Here is a 21,746-nt window from a genome sequence, read left to right on the forward strand (position 1 = left end):
GTATATTGATATAAGAATAAATAGTTACAAATAATAGGAATAACGCTGGGCTCACTGTTACCATAATGTCCACTATTCATTAATTCACCAAGATTATTGTCTTTTGTGCCATATTTTAGGCTTTATTCGCCTCTCTTATCTACCGAAAATAGGGACATCGCTAGATATCTAGATATTATTATCGATATTGCTACGTCCACCAGACTTGATCCTGTTGCAAACTAGGGTTAGAATGGCCCTGAAAAGGGTTTGCATTTTAATTTCACAATGTATCTCTGGTTTTATCAACTTGCCAAGTAAGAGAACATTACGTACAGAGGAGTCCGTATTATATGACTAAGTCAAAAATATTATCAAACCTCTAAAAATTATGTCACACTGTAGGTAGGTCAGTCTTGGTTTAAGCCAACAAAAATGACGTCCACTGCTGGACAAAGGCCTCCCCCAAGGATTTCCACAATGACTGTACGAGTATCGCGACCATCACCAGATCGTGAGTCTACCTAGTGGGAGGCCTGCTCACGTCTTCCAGCTCGAGGTCGCCACTCGAGAAGTTTTCAGTTTAAAACCAGTTAATTAGTTTGCCAACTTAATGCAACACAAAAATAATGTAATTTTTTGAACGGTTTACAAATTTGCCCTTTCGTGGAAAATATAAAGCACTATAAACCAAATACTAAGGTCTATCGAAAATACAGACATACTTGTTTGCGAATGTTCTTCTATCCGACAGACAGTGGTGACTGAGTTTGTTGCGGCGCTTCTTCTCAGCACTTGCCAAATGTTGGTCTCGAAGCGCTGGTAGGGCAAAAAGATTGTGATACATGTGAAGGCTCCATAAGAGCAAGACTTTTAAAGTATTTTTTATTATTATTCTTTTATTTTTTACTAATATTTGACGATTTGTAAAAGCACCATTTTTAATAGTCCATGCAAATAAAGGAATTTTAACTTTGACTTATCGTCACAATGGGGAGATATGAACCCTGAAACGGAATGTCAATGTTATCGCAAAGCCATCGTAGATTGATACTCTCAAATCCGGTGGAAAATGCTTGTAAAAGGCTTGGCCATAATAAAGTGAAAACAGTAGACCATCCCAAGCACTGGTTCACGAGGAGTTGAGGACAGCAATAGTGTGATTTTTTTATGATACTTATGTCTGTTTTCACCATCAATCCCTAATTTTAAAGTGACCCATAGGAAAACTAAATCTCTTTTGAAGTTATCGAGCTGTACGACTCTCTATAATTACTCAGAAGTTGTAGTGCTAGAAGAAATAGTGTTAAATCTATTCTGCTGTATTTCGGATACAGGAATACTTGTTGAAGCTCTTGAAAACAGCCTACTTTTAGATTTTTGTTGCAAAATATCACTTTTCCTATTAAAAAAGTTCCACAGTCCTTAATATACCATCGTTTGTGCGTACACACTTACTTGGAAATTCATTACTTTAACGTGTAGCTACTTGACTCATAAGTTATTAATCTTATTAGTTATCTTTTGCGAATCTCCTTGAATGGTCCTTACCTTGCCCATTGTGTCTCCGGCGCCAACTTAAAGGTAGCCTTTCGAACTAAGCGTCACAGACGCAGCGTCTTTAGCTTTGGTCTTACAGGTAGCCTTTCGAAGCGAGTTAGTGACGTGGCGTTGGTGGCTCAAGACCAAAGTTAAAGACGCTGCGTCTGTGACGCTTAGTTCGAAAGGCAAGCTTTAGCAGGCGTCTGTCCCCTCCGAGCTTTTATAATACTGTTTTCTTATACTGTGGCACCGAGCTAGACCGTCAGACAGATCGATTGTTTGACCTCAAGCTCTGGAACAGCTCGGTGGGACGTGGCCTCTCTATTCGCGGACACTCGCTATTCTTGGACTAAACCAGGTAACACGAGAGGATTTTATTCTTGGACTAATAAATCAGACTTATTTCGAAGGGATTAAACATTGAGTTAGACGGATTAGCAAGCTGAAGTGGCAATACGCAGGGCACATAGTACGGAGAACTGACGGCCCAGGGGGCAGAAAGGTTCTGGAATGGAGGCCGCGTACCGGAAAACGCAGCGTGAGACGTCCACTTATAAGGTGGATCGACGACATCGTAAAGGTAGTAGGGAAGCGCTGGAGGCAGCCCGCTACCAATCGATCAACATGGAAAGCATTGGGGGAGGCCTATGTTCAGCAGTGGACGTCCTATGGATGAAACATTGAGTGACTGGCTTTTGAAATAAGCAGTTCGTGACTAAAAAAAAATCCTTATTTGACCGCCATCGCACCTGTGTGCCTACCATGAGTTTACGTTAGGTGAGTTCGCTAGCGAATACGTCAAAAAATTCTATGAAGGTCTTATTTCTTGAAAGTAGCCACTAGGGGCGCTGCACAATATGTCATACATTTAAATGTCATTTTTTTACGCAGTCGCTAGCGAGCACACCTAACGTAAACTCATGGTAGGCACACTGATGTAAAGTGAGATGCAGTCTAGGATGGTACATTTCTGCCCTGTGTGTGCCTATTTACTACTAAGCTAGTGTAGATACTTTATCATCGTCATCATTTCAGACACAGAAATTTCTACTGCTGAACATAGGCCTTCCCCGATGATTTCTACGTTGCCAGATAGCTGCTTATATCCAGCGTCTTCCCGCTGCCTCTATGAGGTCGTCTATTCACCTTATGGGTGGACACACGCTGCGTGGCCTCCATTCCAGAACCTGACTGCCCCATCTCGGCCGTCACTTCTACGTGATTGTATGTTCTCTACCCATTGCCACTTCAGCTTGCCAATCTGTCTGGCTACGTCAGCGACGTACACGCTCTCGCTCTCATCAAATTAATGGTGATTCTTTGCGATAGAACGAGACGACATGACAGGCAATGGATAGTTAAAACTGTTGTCGATTGTACGTACCTACTTGTAAGTTATGGTACTACATACATGCATATGACGTAAAAGCATGTGAAGTAATATCAGTCCCCAAAGGCACCGACCAATGTTGGAGCTCCATACTCATGCAAATCACTTAGTCATTTGACCCAAAATCAATTTAAGGAGATCAGAAAAACTCGCAACAGATGTCGGGATTGTAGGAAATTCGTTGAAACTTTAGGGATTCCCAAACTATGTAAATGAAAACAATCGAGCATGTACCGGCTGCTTAAATTCTTGGGGGTATGTGTCTTCAATACCAAGTACAATGTATGTATACAGTATACAGTAAGCTTACGTCTACCCACCTTAGCGAGAAGAGAAGCGAGCAAGCAAAACAGAACCGTATGCGATATGACCAAGGTACATTTTTCTTTGTTAAGGAACCAGCGCACTTTGTCGAGTCGACATAAAATATGCACCTTATTTGCTATCGCATTCGATTGTTATTTGTTTAATGCGACTCGACTGCTCTGCTTTTGCTGCTTCACTTGTATCAGTTTATGCTACGTAGCTTTAGTTGAAATTATTCCTATAAGTAGGAACTAGGAACATAAGAACCAATTTCGTAGGCGTTAAATTATGAAAGACTGAAAAAAAAGCCGGAAGACGTAACGTGGGCAGGCCTCCCACTAGGTGGACTGACGATCTGGTGAAGGTTGCGGGAGGTGCCTGGATGCGAGCGGCGCAGGACCGGTCTTTGTGGAAATCCTTAGAGGACGCCTTTGTCCAGCAGTTGACGTCTTTCAGCTGAAACGAACGAAAAAAAAAAAACAATTTTAAAGCATAATTTTAGGAGATTGCTACTTATTATACCTTCTTTCATACCACTACCTTAATCTTATAGAAGTAGACTGTAAAAAATAACCACGAATAGAATAAAGATTTTTTTAAGTTCACCGACTTTCAATAGATCTTCAACCACTTTTCAAGTTAATAAGTTTTCAAAGGCTGGACAGTGAAGTAGGCTGAAACTTTTAATTTTGAGACTTCTTTTTATAATTTTAATTAAGAGACCAATTAACCTTTCCAAGGTACCTACCACAATTAAGGTAAAAAAAAGTTCGATAGTGGTTTCCTAAAAGTTTTGTAAGCATCTATATGTATAATTATGATGAAATTATTTTCCAAAGGTTATAAATATGTAGGTTAATTAAATGCAGAACGAGTCACTCTATGAAATCTAGAGTTCACACTTTCACGAACCAACCAAGCTTCGTAGATTTTGTCTATATTATGTATAAATCTTGTACCATTTTTATGAACGTTACAAATTACATAGAAAGTTTGTAATGAAGAGAATAGATGAAAATTAATGAGCGATAGCTGCCAAATTAATTGATTTATATTAAGTCCGCCCGGTTAATGCAGTGACGTAGGACGTAGGAAAGAGAAAACCCATGCACAATAACACAAGCAGATATAAAATAATAATTATTATTTCCACTTTAGTTGTAGCAATTTGACAAAACTAAATTGTATCCAAATAACTTCTAGTAGTCCCCAAATGGAATACCTGGTGTTGTAGGTGTTTAAAAATATACCTACTTGTTCAATTTACAGAGAAAAATATTTTTTATTATTATAAATAGACATTATTATTATAAATCGCTCACAATATGGCCGCGAACTAGACCGAGTATACAGCTTTGTAACGTGAGGGTTTAAAAGGCAATCTGAACAAAATTGCCTCAGAACGTTACGTTATGTGGCCACGTTGCTTGGCGCCTTTATTCTACGTTACTTCTTTATTAATATTAAAGCGCTTCATCCCTAGTCGTCATCATCATTTTAAACTATTGGTAGTTACTGCCAGACGTAATTCTGCCTAGGGCGGCAACAGGCGCGATTTTCTTTTTTCATCCACTTACAGCAATCCTGTTGAAGTCGTCGGTCTTTCGAGCAGGATCTTCCTACAACCCGATCGAGCTTAATTCAATACAACATAAGGGAGAGTCCGCTAATTTGGACCAGTTTTTTTCAATCCAATTTTATACATAGTTTTCTTTTGTTTTTGCTAATGTCCATGGTATATAATAAAAGATACATTATTCAACTTACTATTTCATAAGTATTAATTAACATGATTGTTGTATATTTAGCACAAATCAACAAAGTACGAGTTCAGAGCTTCGGTCCAATTTAGCCAACCGGTTGGGTAATTTGTACCACAGGGTTACTAAATTGAATTTCAATAAATTTCAAGCCTATAAAAAAACTATGGCAAAATATTATATGATACATTCTTAACAAATTAGGAAACGAAAAGGAACAGTAGTTAATAACATAGACAATCGATATTGTTTTACACATTATCACGATTTTGAGTACAAGTTTTGTAATTCCAATTATCGTAACGCACACTTGTACCTAATCTACTTTGCCAGTCTTTTGCTTTCATTTATTGTTAGTCAAACATAACTACGCTATTATAACTTCAAAATATGATTTACTAAAAAAAATTTCAAAATCCTTTGGTAAAGTTCCATACAACTTGATGTGGTACAATTTAGCCGACTAGGTGATAGTGCTTTTAAAAAAACGGTAAAAAATATAGCTCATAAATACCGAAAAATGTTTCAAATAATTGTAATCCACACTAATTTACGCTTCTAAATAATATATTAGAAACACCCTGTGATTAAATTTAACAAAATTACAAACTAAACATGTATTGTCAAAAGTTACTTGAAAACAATGAAAAAATACTTTTCAAAATAAAACACACGTGTTTGTTGTCACGACAAAAACCACATGGCCGATATTAATTTATTTTAGTTGTGTATCGCTGAGTGTTGCAATTACAGACATTCAATAAATACTTTACGAAATATGAGGGTGGTACAATTTACCCGGCGGTACAATATACCGAACTCTCCCCTATATCTGTTTCCGCAATTTATTACACCGATCTTGTCGCGACAAGGAGAAATTTCCGTGCTTTTAAGCGATTTTGTGAAAAATATTATTAGCAGGTAGCATTGCTCATAAGATAGACCCCCCTTAATTGATATTTATTGTCCTTGGTGCATATATCTTTTCTTAAAGGTTATATTAAACCTTTGTTTGTCACCTGTCATCCGCTTTGCAGCGGAGGGAAGTCGAACCAAAATTTCGAACTCCTATGTTCTTCTGATTAATAGCAAAACTCACTGACTCTATAGGGTGGAAACGATAAATGATCTCACTTCACTTGATTATTTCTAAACCACACAAGATATGAAAAACTAGTTACAGTTCCTGAAAGTGCGTCATGAGCTCTATCAAACGGTATTATAATAGGTTACAGAATAAACTGAATCTATCCGAAAATTCAATGTTTCCAGAAGCACTTTCAGGATTTTAACCAGTTTTTCGATATTTTTATTTTATTTACCTACCTATTTGGAAAATAAAAAAACGAAAAACTAGTTACTGATCCTGAAAATGCTATTTTTCCAGAAGCACTTTCAGGATCAGTAACCAGTTTTTCGATATCTTGTATACATAGTTTAGAAATAATTGAGTGAGATCATTTATCGTTTCCACCCTGTATACAATGTTCCTGATTTCTATGAATAGTGAAGTCCCACACATCAATGGAACTAAACCCACTGCGTGGACGTAAGCCCAGATAATTAAATAGTTTTCTGTGAACGCGTGGGTTTTAGCAAACATTAATAACATAGTCTCTGATGACAAGGCTGGAGAAGAACAGCTAGAACAATACGAAGGAAGACACGTGACGACAATATTAACAGATTTTTTTATTTATTATTTAAAATTATTTGAACCAGATTTTTTATTGGTTTTTTTTATTGTAGAGTATTGGTACAGGCGTACAGGAAAAGAACTGAGAATACCTATAGATACTGAATAAAATACTTACTTAGAAGTGTACTGGTACTGCATTTCGTAGTTTTTTGCCACTACCAAGTTTAAACCAAGAAAGGAATACCAAAAGTCGCGTTGTTCATCAGAACAGTCGACTTGGTCCACTTTTAGCAAGTCGCCGGAAGACTCAAATTTGTCCCGGGGGAAGTTAAACTTTATTTTTTTGTAGAAGGTAAACTTTAATAAAAAAGCATTATGAGTTGTTATTTATATTATTTTGGGCTATGCCATCGATCACGATCCTCATTCACGGTGAAAGCAGAAAAGACATATCTGAACATTCACATGTACAGTTAGCGTCAGATTATATACATTGCTGTTGCAAAATAGCACTTAAGACAAAGTACTTAAGTGCCTCAGTGTCAAGCTTGATGCGCCGTTGTCTGTACCTACGAGTAGGATTGAATTTAAATGTTCAGTTATTACTTGATCTGTTTGCAATGTGAGGACTTTGCGTAGGTTTTATTGAACATTGATCGGCGAATATGAATTTTAAAAGCATTTTTTTTTACACTAGCTTTTACCCGCGGCTTCACCCAGGTAAAATTTGGTATATCTAAGAAAAACTTCAGAACCGGAATCAAAAATTCAAATTCAAATAGTTTAATCAGTACGTAGGCCCTTTCCAGGGCAGTTATACACGTCCCAAATATAGCTTGCCCTACCACTACTTCGGGACAACACAATAATAATATTAAGGGCCATACCTATTATAGGCTGGTGCTGAGAAGAAGTGGCTGAAGAAACTCAGTCAACTTTGTCAAAAAACTATCCTGTCCTTTCCCGGAACTTAATTAATTCTATACCTTATCAAAATCTGTTCAGTGGTTTAGTGGTTTACTAGTGCTAAAAGCATAAACAATTCTTTTGCAAGAGTTTCTTTCCTTTTTGTCTGATAAACTTAAATTCTTAAACGGAGTAGTAAGCTTAATTATTTTTTTACCAATTTCTAGTGAAGAATTAAGCTACCTAACCAATTTTTTCTTTCGGATTTTTGTGATGGCTATGCTTACCATTCTCACTACTTTTTTAACAAACCTAGTATTAAAATATCATGAGTTACTTGAGATTTTTCGTTCATACATTGTGGACCTTCTCTTACGGCGGAAATTTTGTAATTCAGACAAGATTAGCAGCATTTCGCAATATCTTGGAATCCACAAATGATTTCCCGTGAGCATTCGCCGATTCGTGGTTCGCACGTTACAAAGTTAAATCTAATTTTGTTCTAATAATTTGGCGACATGTAATTATGTTATACTAGCTTTTGCCTGCGGTGAACGCATGAAATTCAGTTTGTCACAAATCGTCAGAAGTTTTAAAGGCTTATTTACGCGCACCATAGTGCCTATCAAGATGTGTTTATTTTTCTATAAACGAATCATAAAGTTAATATATCTAGCGGAAAAGAGCAACAAAGAACAGAGGGCTGAGTGTAAGTTAACTTTAAAAGTGGTCACGACGTCACGAGTAAACATTTAATAAATGTATGGCGGATTGTACAGCGCCCCTAGTGGAAACTTTCAAGAAGTAAAATTTTCATACATATTTTTAAGGCTTGGGCAGACCAAACGCGGGGCAGTAGCAGCGCAGTTTGAATGCGGGCCCGCGCAAGTTGCAATACAAGAAACTCTTTGAAGTGTGTCACACCAAATTTGAACGCGGGCCCGCGCTCCAACCGCGCCGCACTGCAACTGCCGAACGACAAACGAGGCGGCGCGGGTGCGGGACAGAAGCGGCACGAACGCGGGCCCGCGCTGTTGTATTACTATGGCGGCCACATTAGCATGACACACCAGACGCAGGGCGGCACTTAGCAGCGCGTTGAAAGCGGTTTTCAAATATTGAAATTTTTGACAACCGCCCGCGTTGCAACTGCTTTGAAACTGCGCTGCTTTCAGTGTGCCTCAGCCGCGCTGCAACTGACCCGCACTGCTTCTGACCCGCGTTTGGTCTGTGGAAGCCTTTAACGCAGTCGATGTCGAATGTCTTTGATGTAAACTCACACTACGCCCACTGAGCGAGCGAGATATCACAAATTACTGATTCTGAATCACTCCTAATTTGGCAACTGTTTGAAAATTCAGCCTGTATTAGGAGTTTCTTATTATAGTATTATAAGTATGACTTCGTATCCTTTTTCGAGATAATGGATGACCTGAGATTTGATGACAAACTATGAATATTTACGCTTTTAGCGCTCCTGCATACGACGCCGCTGCCGCGCCGCCGCCGCGCCGTCGCCGGCGCCTTTGCACTGTTCATACGCACCGAGTAAAACCGCCGCCGCAGACTTTTGCAAGTTCCAAACATTGAAAGTAAATTCGTCATAAACATAAAGCAATATTTAAAATAATTTGCTACAAACTAATACAAGTGTGACGAATTTACAAAAGCTATTTTCGTGACGTTGACTTTGTGGCAAATGCTTTTTATTTGACTTTGTGGTAAATCGACAATAACCGATTTCTTTTTCGTTTAAAATAAACAACGTGGGAAAGCGATATTTTTATTATTTTAGCGGATAAATACATAAAATATAGTATAATTTCACTAATAGTGAACAATGTTAAATTATTCTAATTGTAACCTATCAAATATTCAGATGTCACCCTTATTGATAATAAGGGTGAGTTGCACCATCTAACTTTGACTGTAACTTTAACGATAACCGGTGGTTTTTGTATGGAGTTTGACAGATTTTTGACGTTTGTCAAAGTTTGCCTTAGTATTAGAACTGAACTGTGCCCTCGAGTTCATACGCGTGAAAGTCGTTTGAGGATTTTGCAAAGTTTTTTATGACGCTCTGTAGGAGTAGGAATAGCACCAATAGGAATTAGTTGTACCAGAATGGTAATTAGCCTATAGGCATCCGCAGTAAATGTGCATAGCGCAAAAGGTTATTAGCACCATCTACCAAACAAGCTCTTCAGCTTCGACGTGACCACCAACTAACGGGAGCACGGGAGATATTGTTCCTCCTTAAACGTCTTGCTTCAGCACTTTCATGAGTGTTCATATTTGCCCTTATCCAGTCTAAATAAGGACTGACCGGAGTGTGAATCTCATACAAAAATTTATTCAAGTCATCATTATTTAAAAATTTACCACCACTGACAACTGCGACAATTTTTTCATCGAGAAACACTGGCCCTCCAGAGTCCCCCATTGCTGGTCTATGATCCTTCAACGTGCATTTGGCCACCGCACATAGCGCCGGCCCTCGATCTATTTTTTCATCGGGGATATCAGATTGTGGACAAGAAATGACCATGCTTTCACCCAGCTGAAGTGTCTTAAAGTGATCCATCAATATTTCTTTTATTTCCAACAACTTATTTTTCTTCCTTTTGCCAGTTCTTCCGTAACCAGCATACGTCACTTTCTGTCCACTTAAAGTCCTGTAATCTACAGAAGATACCTTGCCAAGTACAATTATCGGTATTTTTTCCACTAAAGCCAAACCGATGTCATTTGTACGTTTAAAGAATAATTTGTAGTTGGGATGAGGTATTTTCTTCAGTATTCTTCTGGAGAATTCGGTGGAATTCCTCGGGTTAGACATATTTCCATATCTGACAATCTCCAACTGTGGTAACAGACAATGCCCTGCTGTTAATACCCATTCTGAAGCTATAAGAGTGCCTGTACAAATGCGGTACAACTCCAGGTCAGGAACTTGACTTTGAAGACTTTCTAAGCTAACCACGTAAGGATATTTGTTGTCTTCATCATCAACTCCTTGAATTACGCGGAATTTGGGATGTGATGTAGTAATGGCAAACACCACAAATAAAATTGACATAATAATGAAAATCTTAGATTGCATTTTTTAAAGTTAAACTTAATAAAATTTTATAGTACAATACATTTTATTCAAATTCTAGATTCGTATTTCCTACAGGTAGATTTTATGAAAATGTAATCGATGTTTGGTTTTATTGGTATTACAGTACCTATCCTTTTACATTAAACTGTAGTTTTTATTGGGTACAAGGAAATTTGCTGTGTTAGTTACGGTAGAGTACCATACCAACACTGCTCTTTCCGTGCAATCAGAAAATATTTTCTAAATTTACCTCCTATGGGGAGGCAAGATTCTGGAGTGGAGGCCGCGTACCGGAAAACGCGGCGTGCCACGTCCACCCACAAGGTGGACCGACGAAATCATAAAGGTAGCAGGAAGGCGCTGGACGCAGGCCGCTATCAACCGGGCAACATGGAAAGCATTGGGGGAGGCCTATGTTCAGCAGTGGACGTCGTATGGCTGAGATGATGATGATGGGTAATGTAGGACTCCTCTAACCAGAAGAATAGGGCCTGGTACCCACTTAAAAACCTGTATGTTTCCGGTGGAGAGCATATCGCTTGAAAGTCGATAGATTGCATTAATTTGGATTCTGTAGGCAATAATTTGACATGTCCTTTAAAATGTGTTATGACAGTTAAGAAAATGGAATTTACTTGTCGTTTTTGTAACCATGTTTCATAACCAGCTCCTACGAAAATTGTTTATTTTTTCTCTGTTCATAACTGATTATTGATTAATAATATTTTAATTGATAATTTTGAATTTTGATTGATTAAAAATAGAAAAGTTAGGAACAGATAAAAACATCTTTTTTTTTATGCATAACAAGGCAGGTATTTGACCACAATCGCACCTGATGTTAAGTGGGATGCAGTCTAGGATGGTACATATCTGCCATGTAAGTGCTTATTCATTCTCGCCTTGAAGAGGCCCGGATTATAGTTTTTGGGAAAGACAGCAAGCAGGCAACGAATTCCAGTCCCTAGCTGTTCGCATTATAAAAGAGTCATCGAAACGCTTAGTGCGAGCTGGTGGAATGTCAACAATATAGGGATGATACGCTAACCTGCGTCTGGTTCCCCGATGTTGGAAGGGGGCTGGTGGAATTAATTCGTGTAATTCTTTCGCACATTCTCCGAAGTGTAGCCTGTAGAAAACCGATAGGGATGCTACCTTACGGCGATGGTCAAGTTCCTGGAGCGCCGCTTCAACAAGGGTAGGGCTGTCGATAAGTCTTCTGGCACGCCTTTCCACCGAATCCAAAGCAGCCAAATGTTTCTTGGCAGAGCCGTCCCAGAGGTGGCAGCAGTATTCCATGCAAGGTCGGATCTGTGCTTTATAAAGCTGCAGCCTTTGCTTCTTGGAGAAGTACTGCCTTGCCCTCGAGAGGATACCAAGTTTTTTGGCAGCAGTTTTCGCTATGGATTCGATGTACTCGCCAAAGTTCAGCTTGCTGGACATTTCAATGCCCAAGAGTTGCAGTCGCTCGGTGATTTTGACAGGCACACCTCGGAATGTTGGAGCCATAAGAAATGGACTTCGTTTTGCGGAGAACAGACACGCCTGTGTTTTTGACGCGTTAAATTTACGTAAACTCGGCTACAAAAGTGGATAAAATATTTATTCATTAATAACCAGTTATGAACAGAGGAAAAACAAACCATTTTCATAGCTGGTTATGAAACACGGTTACAAAAACGACAAGTAAATTTATTTTTTATAACTGGTTATCAAGCAAAAAAAAATCCATGTCCGTAGCTGGTTTTCAAATTTCAGTTACGAACGTGGACTAAAAGTAGGCGCACACCGTTGATTTTTTATCGGCCGATAGTTTAGTGTGGCAGTTGATCAGTATGGGCATGTATGGGAGTGCGCACACTACGCCGATTCGATTTGGCCGATTCTTCATACAAATTAAAATCTTTCACAACTATCGGCCAACTAAAAATCAACGGTGTGCGCCTACTCTAAAGGGAAGCGAGCTGCGCGGCGTCAATTTTCTCCGTTCATGGAGAGGCGGCAAGCTTAGTTTCACTTACAGAAGAACGGGGGGCGCTATACACGCCACACAGGCCGCAGCGGCCCACACAAACGTCACTTGCCGCGACACCTGTAGCGGTAACCGCAGCTTTCTTTCATCCTGTCAGTCTTGTTTGAAGTCCGGTCGCCGAGCAGATAGAATTTCGTCCAATGACCCCAAGCTCCCCATCCTTATCGCTCTCATGTAATTATAAAATATTGCTGCCGCAGTGAGTGTGCGAGCGCGACAGGTTACAGAATAAACGGGATTTATCCGAAAAATCTATGTTTCCATCTTCCATACATTTAGTACTACCACAGTCATGGCACTAGTCTCTTGATATAGCAAGTAAAGCCTATAAAGTAATGTTTCCATGAATAATTTTTAATAAAAATGCAATTTTAGAGTTTATTATTTACTTCAAAAAATACACTTCGTATCTTAGACACATAATAATATATTTAGTATGGAAGCTGAAAACTTTGAATTTTTGGATAAATGCAGTTTATTGTGTAACCTACTAATGGTATCTACCGTTTGAAAATGCTTGTGTGAAGCACTTTCAGGATCAGTAACCAGATTTTCGATACCTTGTATAGTTTAGAAATGATCATTTTTGTTTTTACCCTGTATGTTTGTTTGACAGCGCCCCGCGTCGGGTACCGCGGCGCCTGCAGCCACGCGTCTCCTTAGTTTAAGAAAATATGTTTTAATGTTGTCTTGGCTGCCTAAGGCAACATAAAATTTTATTTCAGCAAAGTTTTATGCGAAGAATTTTATTGCGCCTCATACGATTGCATGTATGTAATCTTATAAAACGCACGTAGCAACTGATAGCAAACAATGTTACATAATTCTTGTGTACCAATGTAGTTCACATTTATTCAATATTACATTTAACACAAAAAGTTTTCTATATCGGATCAGAAGAAGCATGTTCAATGAAACATCTTTAGCTAACGGACCACCAACTGACGGGAGCACGGGAGATATTGTTCTTCCTTGCACGTCTTGCTTCAGCACTTTCGTGAGTGTTCATAGTTGCCCAAATCCAGTCTAAATAAGGACTGACCGGAGTGTGCAAGCTATACAAAAAAATACTAAAACTTAAATATTTATTACCACTGATTACTGCGACAACTTTGTCATTGAGGAACACTGGCCCTCCCGAGTCCCCTGCTCCTGGTGCATGGTCCTTCAACGTACATTTGGGCACCGCACAAAGAGTCGGCCCCCAATCCCTTATATCAAAAGGAATTCGGGGATCGGGGATATTAGATTGTAGACAAGAACGGACCATGCTTTCACCAAGCTGAAGTGGCTTATACACATCCAAAGTTTCGCCAGTTCCTCCGTAACCAGCATACGTCACTTTCTCTCCATTTAATGTTCTGTAATCTACAGCTGATAACTTGCCAAGTACCATCATCTGTATTTCTTCCACTAAAACCAAACCGATGTCGTTTTTTATTATAGCAATGGATTTAATAAATAAGGCACCTTTGTAGTTGGGATGGGGTATTCTCTTCAGAATTCTCCTGGTGGATTCGGTGGCATTCCTCGGGATGGACATATTTCCATATCTGACAATCTCCAACTGTGGTAACAGACAATGCCCTGCTGTTAATACCCATTCTGGAGCTATAAGAGTGCCTGTACACATGCGGTAGAACTCCAGGCCAGGAACTTTACTTTGAAGCCCTTCTAAGCTAACCACGTAAGGATATTTGTTGTCTTCATCATCTACTCCTTGAATAACGCGGAATTTTGGATGTGACGTAGCATTGACGATCACCACAAATAAAATCGCCATAATAAAGAAAATCTTTGACTGCATATTTAAAAAGGGAAGCTTATTTGATGTTGTAATGTATTTTATTGAAATACTAGTTTCGTGTTGTCCACAAGACGTGGATTTTATGAAAATGAAAAACAATAAAGAAAAATAATCGATTTTGGGTTTTATTGCCATTACAGTTCCTGTCCCATTACATTATAATATAGGTAGCTTTTTATTGGGTACACAATATTTTGCTGCATAGAGTTGCATTTCATACGCTTTCTCCGCGGAAGGAAACCAAATCCTCCATTTGCTTCCTGTAAACTAGTCTTGCTCCAGCAGTGGAGACTAAATGAGCTGCAGAGCTCCTCTAAAAAGCTGTTTACTTTTCGCTTTGTGTAAGGGCTATATTTCGCCGGGACACCATGGCGGCGCAACTAGTCGCCGCTACCAACAATGTATACAGCTTTGCGCAACCAAACGGACACCAGGTGAGTAACTCTCTATAGAGCCGTATAACATTTTGTTGGTAGCCGGCGACTGGTGGCTCCGCCATGGTGTCCCGGTGAAATATAGCCCAAGAGTGATGGCAACATTATAAGCTGTAGTATGTAGTTTTTTAATGTGCACACATTGCTACGTAACATACATTTTGCAAGAACAATGTTGCCTCCAAAGGCATTTAAATAGTTTCATGTAACATTCCTTCAGTATGACTTCGTATCCTGTGTCAAGGTAATCGATGACCTAAGATGAGATAATATGTTTTTTTGTGTTATTGTTGATTTGTCACATCTTAGGCAATTCGTCATACTTGTAAGTTCCACACATTGAAAGTAAATTCGTCATAAAAGTGTATGGAATAATATTCCAAAATAATTTGCTTCAAATTAATACGAGTGTAATGAATTTTATTGACAACTATAAGTACTTTTTTGTCACAATGCGTCAAATTGATAATAACCCGAATTTTCAGTAGGTTTTACGCAAACGCTGATCGTTGAAAGACCGATTTTTTATTTTTTATTATTCTGGCGTATTAATTATAAATTTCATTATGTACTATATTACGAGTATTAGACTTAATAAGATTTTTTGGGCATGGCTTATGAGCAAACCTCTATTAGGTATTTATTCAACCAAGCCTCAGTTTATCGTTCGCTAAAATTAGTAATTTACATTAAGAGCCATTTTACATTTTCGTGCGAATTTCTAAGATTTTGGAAGCATGAATTACTATCTTAAGCAACACCCAGAGATTATTTAATAACTGCGAAAGATAGGTCAATCCTTGGTGTTGACCATTAATGAAACGGATTTACTAAAACTCTTTTGCTTAATTCACAGTGCCCCATCTCCCACAACCATTTTACGGAAAAATTGCCGCAGACTCATTTTCAAAGTCCTGTATCTATTATTTACGCTCCTATAATAAGCTTAAAAATATATAGTAATCATCGGACATATATTCTTGTAGTCCATTAATGAAATAGATTCTTGAATTTCATTACCATTATTGAGTAAAATCTAAAAATAATTTGGCAAATTTGAAGATTAACGTCACATTTTGATCGTGGTTTTTGGTTTAAAAACACAGCAATAACTGCAATAAAAGTATCCCAAAATAAAGAATATTCATTGTAGAATTGATTTCTACAGTTATTGTTTAAATATTAGTAACCACTTTGTCAAAATATTGATGTGAATATCAGTATAAATTACAATGCGCAAGCCGACATCGATTAGTATGGCGCGAGCGCCCGTCAAGGCAGGACCTGTGTCATTTTTCCCGCCGTGACGTTTACGTGCGTTCGTGTCGTAAAGCGGTGATTTGTACGGCGACCAAATACATTTGATACTATGCCGAGAGGCTGTTTCGAGTCGGCCGGCCGAGCAGAAATTGAAATGATGAATTTTAATTTCTTTGACGGATCTGGGTGTAACTATGTATAATATGTAGGTACCATGTATTTAATTTAATAAATAAATTATAAAAAAGTATATCCATTATGATAGCACCCTTAACACAAGCATATTGGTTGCCTACTTTTGGACTAGATGGCGCTGTGAAATTGTCCAAAGATTTGTTTATTTATTTATCCGCTTTGAGTTTTGTTTCGTGAAGAAGAAAAAGAAGCGTTTTGTTTTGTTGTTAAATCTATACTAATAAAAGAGGAAAGATTTAATTGTTTGTTTGTTTGTTTGGAGGCAATAGGCTCCGAAAAAAATTTCTTTCACGATTTAGAATCCTAATTTTTTTCTATGTTGGCTATAAAATATTTTCAAAAACTTTAGTCCAAAATCTTTGATAAAATTCGACGTTTAATAAATAAATTAGATAACATATTAATACTTTTTTTTTCAGTACGATTTTAGTACTTGTTTTTCAGAAATTCTACGATTTAACTAAACTTCTAAAGTGTTTATATTTTATGCATAATTTATTAACTTCTAAAATATACATATATCCTATTGATAGATGACGTGCTTCGTATTTTATTAAAATTATTACCTGACTAGGTTAAAAAGGTGTGGAATGTTATTTTGGAGATAACTTGGTTCCATAGAAATATAGAGAGATGCTAAGTAATGCGCTGAGTTCGAAACTCAGTGTCGTATTAGAAATTCACACACACAAAGAAATCAAATTATGTGCTCATTATCCATTGCGGTATCAGTATTCAACGTTCGAATAATCTTTAGTACTATGCAAGCAATATAAACTGTTTACATAATGACGTCGCTACTGTCATCATTGCTTTCACAAGCAATATGTTCCAATTTGTCCCATGTCACATTTCCCTTTAGTTTCTGTGATCTGTGCTTGTTTCTAAGTTGATATCAATGAAATATTCCTTAGTACTTTTCATTTTTTTTTTTTTTTTTTTTTTTTATAAATATCATTGGACATTGTACACTACGCTTGTAGTCCCAAACTAAGCAAAGCTTGTACTATGGGTACTAGACAACGGATATAAACATACTTAAATACTTTTTTTTTTAAATACATACATACATATTATACATAGAAAACACCCAGTCCAATACAAACAAATATGTTCATGCACACAAATGTTTGTACTGTACGGGAATCGAACCCGCAACCTCTGGAATAGTAGTCCGTTTCGAACCACTACACCAAACGGCCGAAAATTATTTTTTTTATTTTGACACGTGTTTGAAAAATCAAGGTCAGATAACAATATTAAAATAACAAGTGAAAACGTAACATTGCATTGCAACTCGCAATTTTGCAATATTGATGAGGAGATTCCATTGGAAAGTCTGTATTCATTCCTAGGATTCCCCTAACACCATCAAATTCAAGAGAATTCAAGAGAGTGCAGTTTCCCATCTCATGCTTAAAATAGTGTGGTTGCATAGAGCCTGCAACGGGCAACCGCGTGCGCAACTGCTCATACTAATTTTCGATACAAAAGTAAGTGTTGGCGCCCTCACGAGTTTTAACGGAGTTCTATATGGTAGCGGGAGTAGACTTAATGGAAATCTATGCTTCTCCGACGACCAGTTGTATGTGGAATACTCCAGAGTATGCGCACACAATAGCCTGGTGATTTTAGCACCTGAAGGAAAAACAAAAAAACATTGTTTACAAAGAAATCTGCGGCAGGTGTAGTGTTTTAATTTTGTTTTAGAAAGATCTCATAATTTTGTAAGTATTCAAATATTTAAACATACTAATTTGTAGATTTTATATCAATAAATATAATCATTTAACAAAATTAATTTTCTTAGAATATTTTAATTCTATTAGAACCATTTTCCACTTCATCGCAGAAGAAGTCGCGGGCAAAAAGCTAGTATGAAATGTGTAGTATTGCCCGCGGCTTCACCCGCTTGAAATTTAGTTTGTCACAGATCGTCATAAATTATAGCCTATACATTGTTATTCTGGTCGACGCCAGGTATGGATGAGCGTCGCTGTCGCTGGCGACAGGGTCTTCTGGTTCAGGGTTCATGGCGTAGGTCTCAGGCAAAATGAAATCTACTCGTAGAAATTAATAAACTCAGTGTATTAACGAAAATAATTACACACAGCACTAGAGTCGTATCGGAACTGAGTGAACCAAAGGTCTTGCGATAGGAACGTCCGACCCGAGTGATAGTTGAACACAGACTGCCTAGTACTGCTGTACTGTACTGTAAAGTTTCATCAAAATCTGTTTAGTAGTTTTTGCGTGAAAGTGTAACAAACATCCAGACATCCACACAAACTTTCGTATTTATAGAAAATCGACTAAATAAACAATATGCAAACATTATAGACATGCGGGAGCATGTTAAGCCTAGTTCCAGGGAGGGGACTGCATCGTGCGTATATTTAGACGAACTAATTGGAGCCACTTTTGACTCCTCATCACTCAAAAAGCACTATGCATTAACACTTCAAATTAGGCTCATGTGTTGAGACTTGCAAGATAAACATCAGCTTCAAATTTCATAAATATACCTGAAGCGGTTATTTAGGTATTGACGTTCAAAAATCGACATTTAGGGCACTAAAATCTATATATCACCTGTGAAATATTAAAATTTACTGGTTTTTTATTTGTTCCTTTGTATTTACATAACTACCTATCTGGATGCCAAATTTGAACCTTAAAGGTCATCTGGAAGTGGTTGGAATTTGGTGTTATAGGTCAGCCATGTAGATTTTTAGACGTCAATACCTAAAGAACCGTTTGAGGTATATTTATGAAATTTGAAGCTGATGTTTATCTTGCAAGTTTTAACACATGAGCNGGCGGTTTCTGACAATGTCCTTTGAAGTGTTAATGCACAGTACTTTTTGAGTGATGAGGAGTCAAAAGTGGCTCCAATTGGTTCGTCTAAATATACTTACGGTGCAGTCCCCTCACTGGAACTAGGCTTAACATGCTTCCGCATGTCTAGAATATTAGCTCAATGTTGATTTAGTCGATTTTCTCCTGATGGAAACATGTAAGACAAAAATAAAATTTCCAATATTACAGACCTTCTAGAGCAGATGCCGCGAAAACTATACAAGATATAGAAAAACTTGACTATCTCACCTGTAACAAATTGAATAAGCTTTTTTTGGTTCATTATAGTCATGCCACTAGGACGCATAGTTTCCGAGGATTAAGCGAAAAACCGAAAATTGGTACCTTTAAACCCCCCTCGCCCCGCCGGCTCAAGGGCTAAGGACGGGGACTTTTGCTATGTTCACCTCCTAACTAGTCTAAATAAAGTCCCGAAGTCAAAAATTGTGTTCCACGGATTTCCATCTATAATGCTTTATTTACTGGACTAATCTCATAAAAAGTATATAGCAACTGATAGCAAACAACGTTACATTATTCTAGTGTAGATTTGTATTACCTTTTAAACACAACTAAACAAACAAAAAGAGCTTCATAATACTCGAATAGATTCAAGATCACCAACTAACGGATCACGGGAGATATTGTTTCTCCTTACACGTCTTGTTTCAGCACTTTCGTGAGTGTTCACAGTTGTCCTGATCCAGTCTAAATAAGGACTAACTGGAGTGTAAAGCACATACAAAAGTTTATCATGAATAATTAAAAATTTAACACCAGTGAGTACTGCGACAACTTTGTCATCCAGAAACAAAGGTCCACCCGAGTCCCTGTCTGATGGCCTATGACCCTTCGACGTACATTTGGGCACCGCACATAGAACCGACCAGAATTTTAGATATTGTGGACAAGAACGGATCATGCATTTACCCAGCTGAAGTGGCTTAAACTCATCCACCAACGATTCTTGTATTTCCAATGACTTATTTTTTTTCCTTTTGCCAGTTCTTCCGTAACCAGCATACGTCACTTTCTGTCCACTTAAAGTCCTGTAATCTACAGACGATATCTTGCCAAGTACCATCATCTGTATTTCTTCCACTAAAACCAAACCGATGTCGTTCTTACATAAATCAATGGATTCAATAAATAAGGCACCTTTGTAGTTGGGATGGGGTATTCTCTTCAGAATTCTCCTGGTGGAATCGGTAGCATTCCTCGGGATGGACATATTTCCATATCTGACGATATCCAACTGTAACTCTGGTACCAGACAATGCGCTGCTGTTAATACCCATTCTGGAGCTATAAGAGTGCCTGTACACCCACGGTATAACTCCAGGCCAGGAACTTGAGTTTGAAGCCTAGCTAAGCAAACCACGTAAGGATATTTGTTGTCTTCATCATCAACTCCTTGAATAACGCGGAATTTTGGATGTGACGTAGCATTGACGATCACCACAAATAAAATCGCCACAATAAAGAAAATCTTTGACTGCATATTTAAAAAGGGATGCTTATTTGATGTTGTAATGTATTTTATTGAAATACTAGTTTCGTGTTGTCCACAAGACGTGGATTTTATGAAAATGAAAAACAATAAAGAAAACATAATCGATTTTGGGTTTTATTGGCATTACAGTTCCTGTCCTATTACATTATAATGTAGTTTTTTAATGGGTACCTACACAACATTTTACTGCGTAGTTACGGCAGAATAGCATACCTACCACTCTGTTCTTTTCGCGGTAGGAAGAATACCAAATATTCCATTTGCTCTCGGTAAATTAGAAAGCCTTGCTCCAGCAGTGGCGACGAAAGGTCGTAGCAGACCAATCAACCCTGAAAGGGTATCGCCTTTCGCACGCTATCAACTGCGAGGCGTTTACCTTGACCGCTATCTAAAGCCTGGTCCGTGAGCACGTAGAATTTTGTCCAATGACCCCAAGCTACCCATCCTTATCGCAGTGAGTGTGCAAGCGCGACAGCAACATATTTACGCGCGAGCGATAAGGATGGGTAGCTTGGGGTCATTGGACAAAATTCTACGTGCTCACGGACCAGGCTTTAGTTGATACGGCTATGATCCCTTCGCGGTTGACAGTCCAGCGAAAGGCGATACGTTGTAGATCCCTTTCCGAGTTGATAAGTGTGCTATGACCTTTAGACGACGCGCAACACAGATCTGGCATGGCGTCGCAACGCCCGCCGCAGCGCATCGTGTATTTTGGGCCAAAACTTTTGGCTCTAACATACCAATGTAAACTCACTTTAAACATCGTTACCTACGTAAAGAAATTTCTACATGACTTCTAATTAAATAATCATTCCATCAATACACACAGCGAGGTTACATCACAATCCAAAGGCAAACTGACAGAGTTCACAATTTCGCGTTGACATATACATCACTAGCTTTTTGCCCGCGGCTTCACCCGCGTGTAATTTAGTGCCACAGATTGGCATAATTTATAGCCTATACAGTAGTTTTTACGTGAAAGATTAACAAACATCTGCACAAACTTTCGCCTTTA

General features: G+C 38.2%; 2 protein-coding genes across 2 annotated transcripts; both read right to left on the bottom strand.

The window, feature by feature from the left end:
* Positions 1-227: 227 nt before the first annotated feature.
* On the bottom strand, positions 228-14,440 carry LOC114360793 (trypsin 3A1-like). Its single transcript, XM_028315590.1, has 2 exons — positions 13,750-14,440; positions 228-238 (listed from the first exon to the last, which is right to left on the bottom strand). The coding sequence occupies exons 1-2, from the start codon at positions 14,438-14,440 to the stop codon at positions 228-230; spliced, it is 702 nt and encodes a 233-aa protein (XP_028171391.1).
* Positions 14,441-19,804: 5,364 nt separating this feature from the next.
* LOC114360801 (trypsin 3A1-like) lies at positions 19,805-20,713 on the bottom strand. The gene has a single exon (XM_028315598.1). It carries the CDS (start codon positions 20,711-20,713, stop codon positions 19,805-19,807), a length of 909 nt encoding a protein of 302 aa, XP_028171399.1.
* Between the last annotated feature and the right edge of the window lie 1,033 nt (positions 20,714-21,746).

Source organism: Ostrinia furnacalis, unplaced genomic scaffold (genome assembly GCF_004193835.3).
Source record: "Ostrinia furnacalis isolate ACB-3 unplaced genomic scaffold, ASM419383v2 OfSCF5175, whole genome shotgun sequence".
Taxonomy (NCBI): domain Eukaryota; kingdom Metazoa; phylum Arthropoda; class Insecta; order Lepidoptera; family Crambidae; genus Ostrinia; species Ostrinia furnacalis.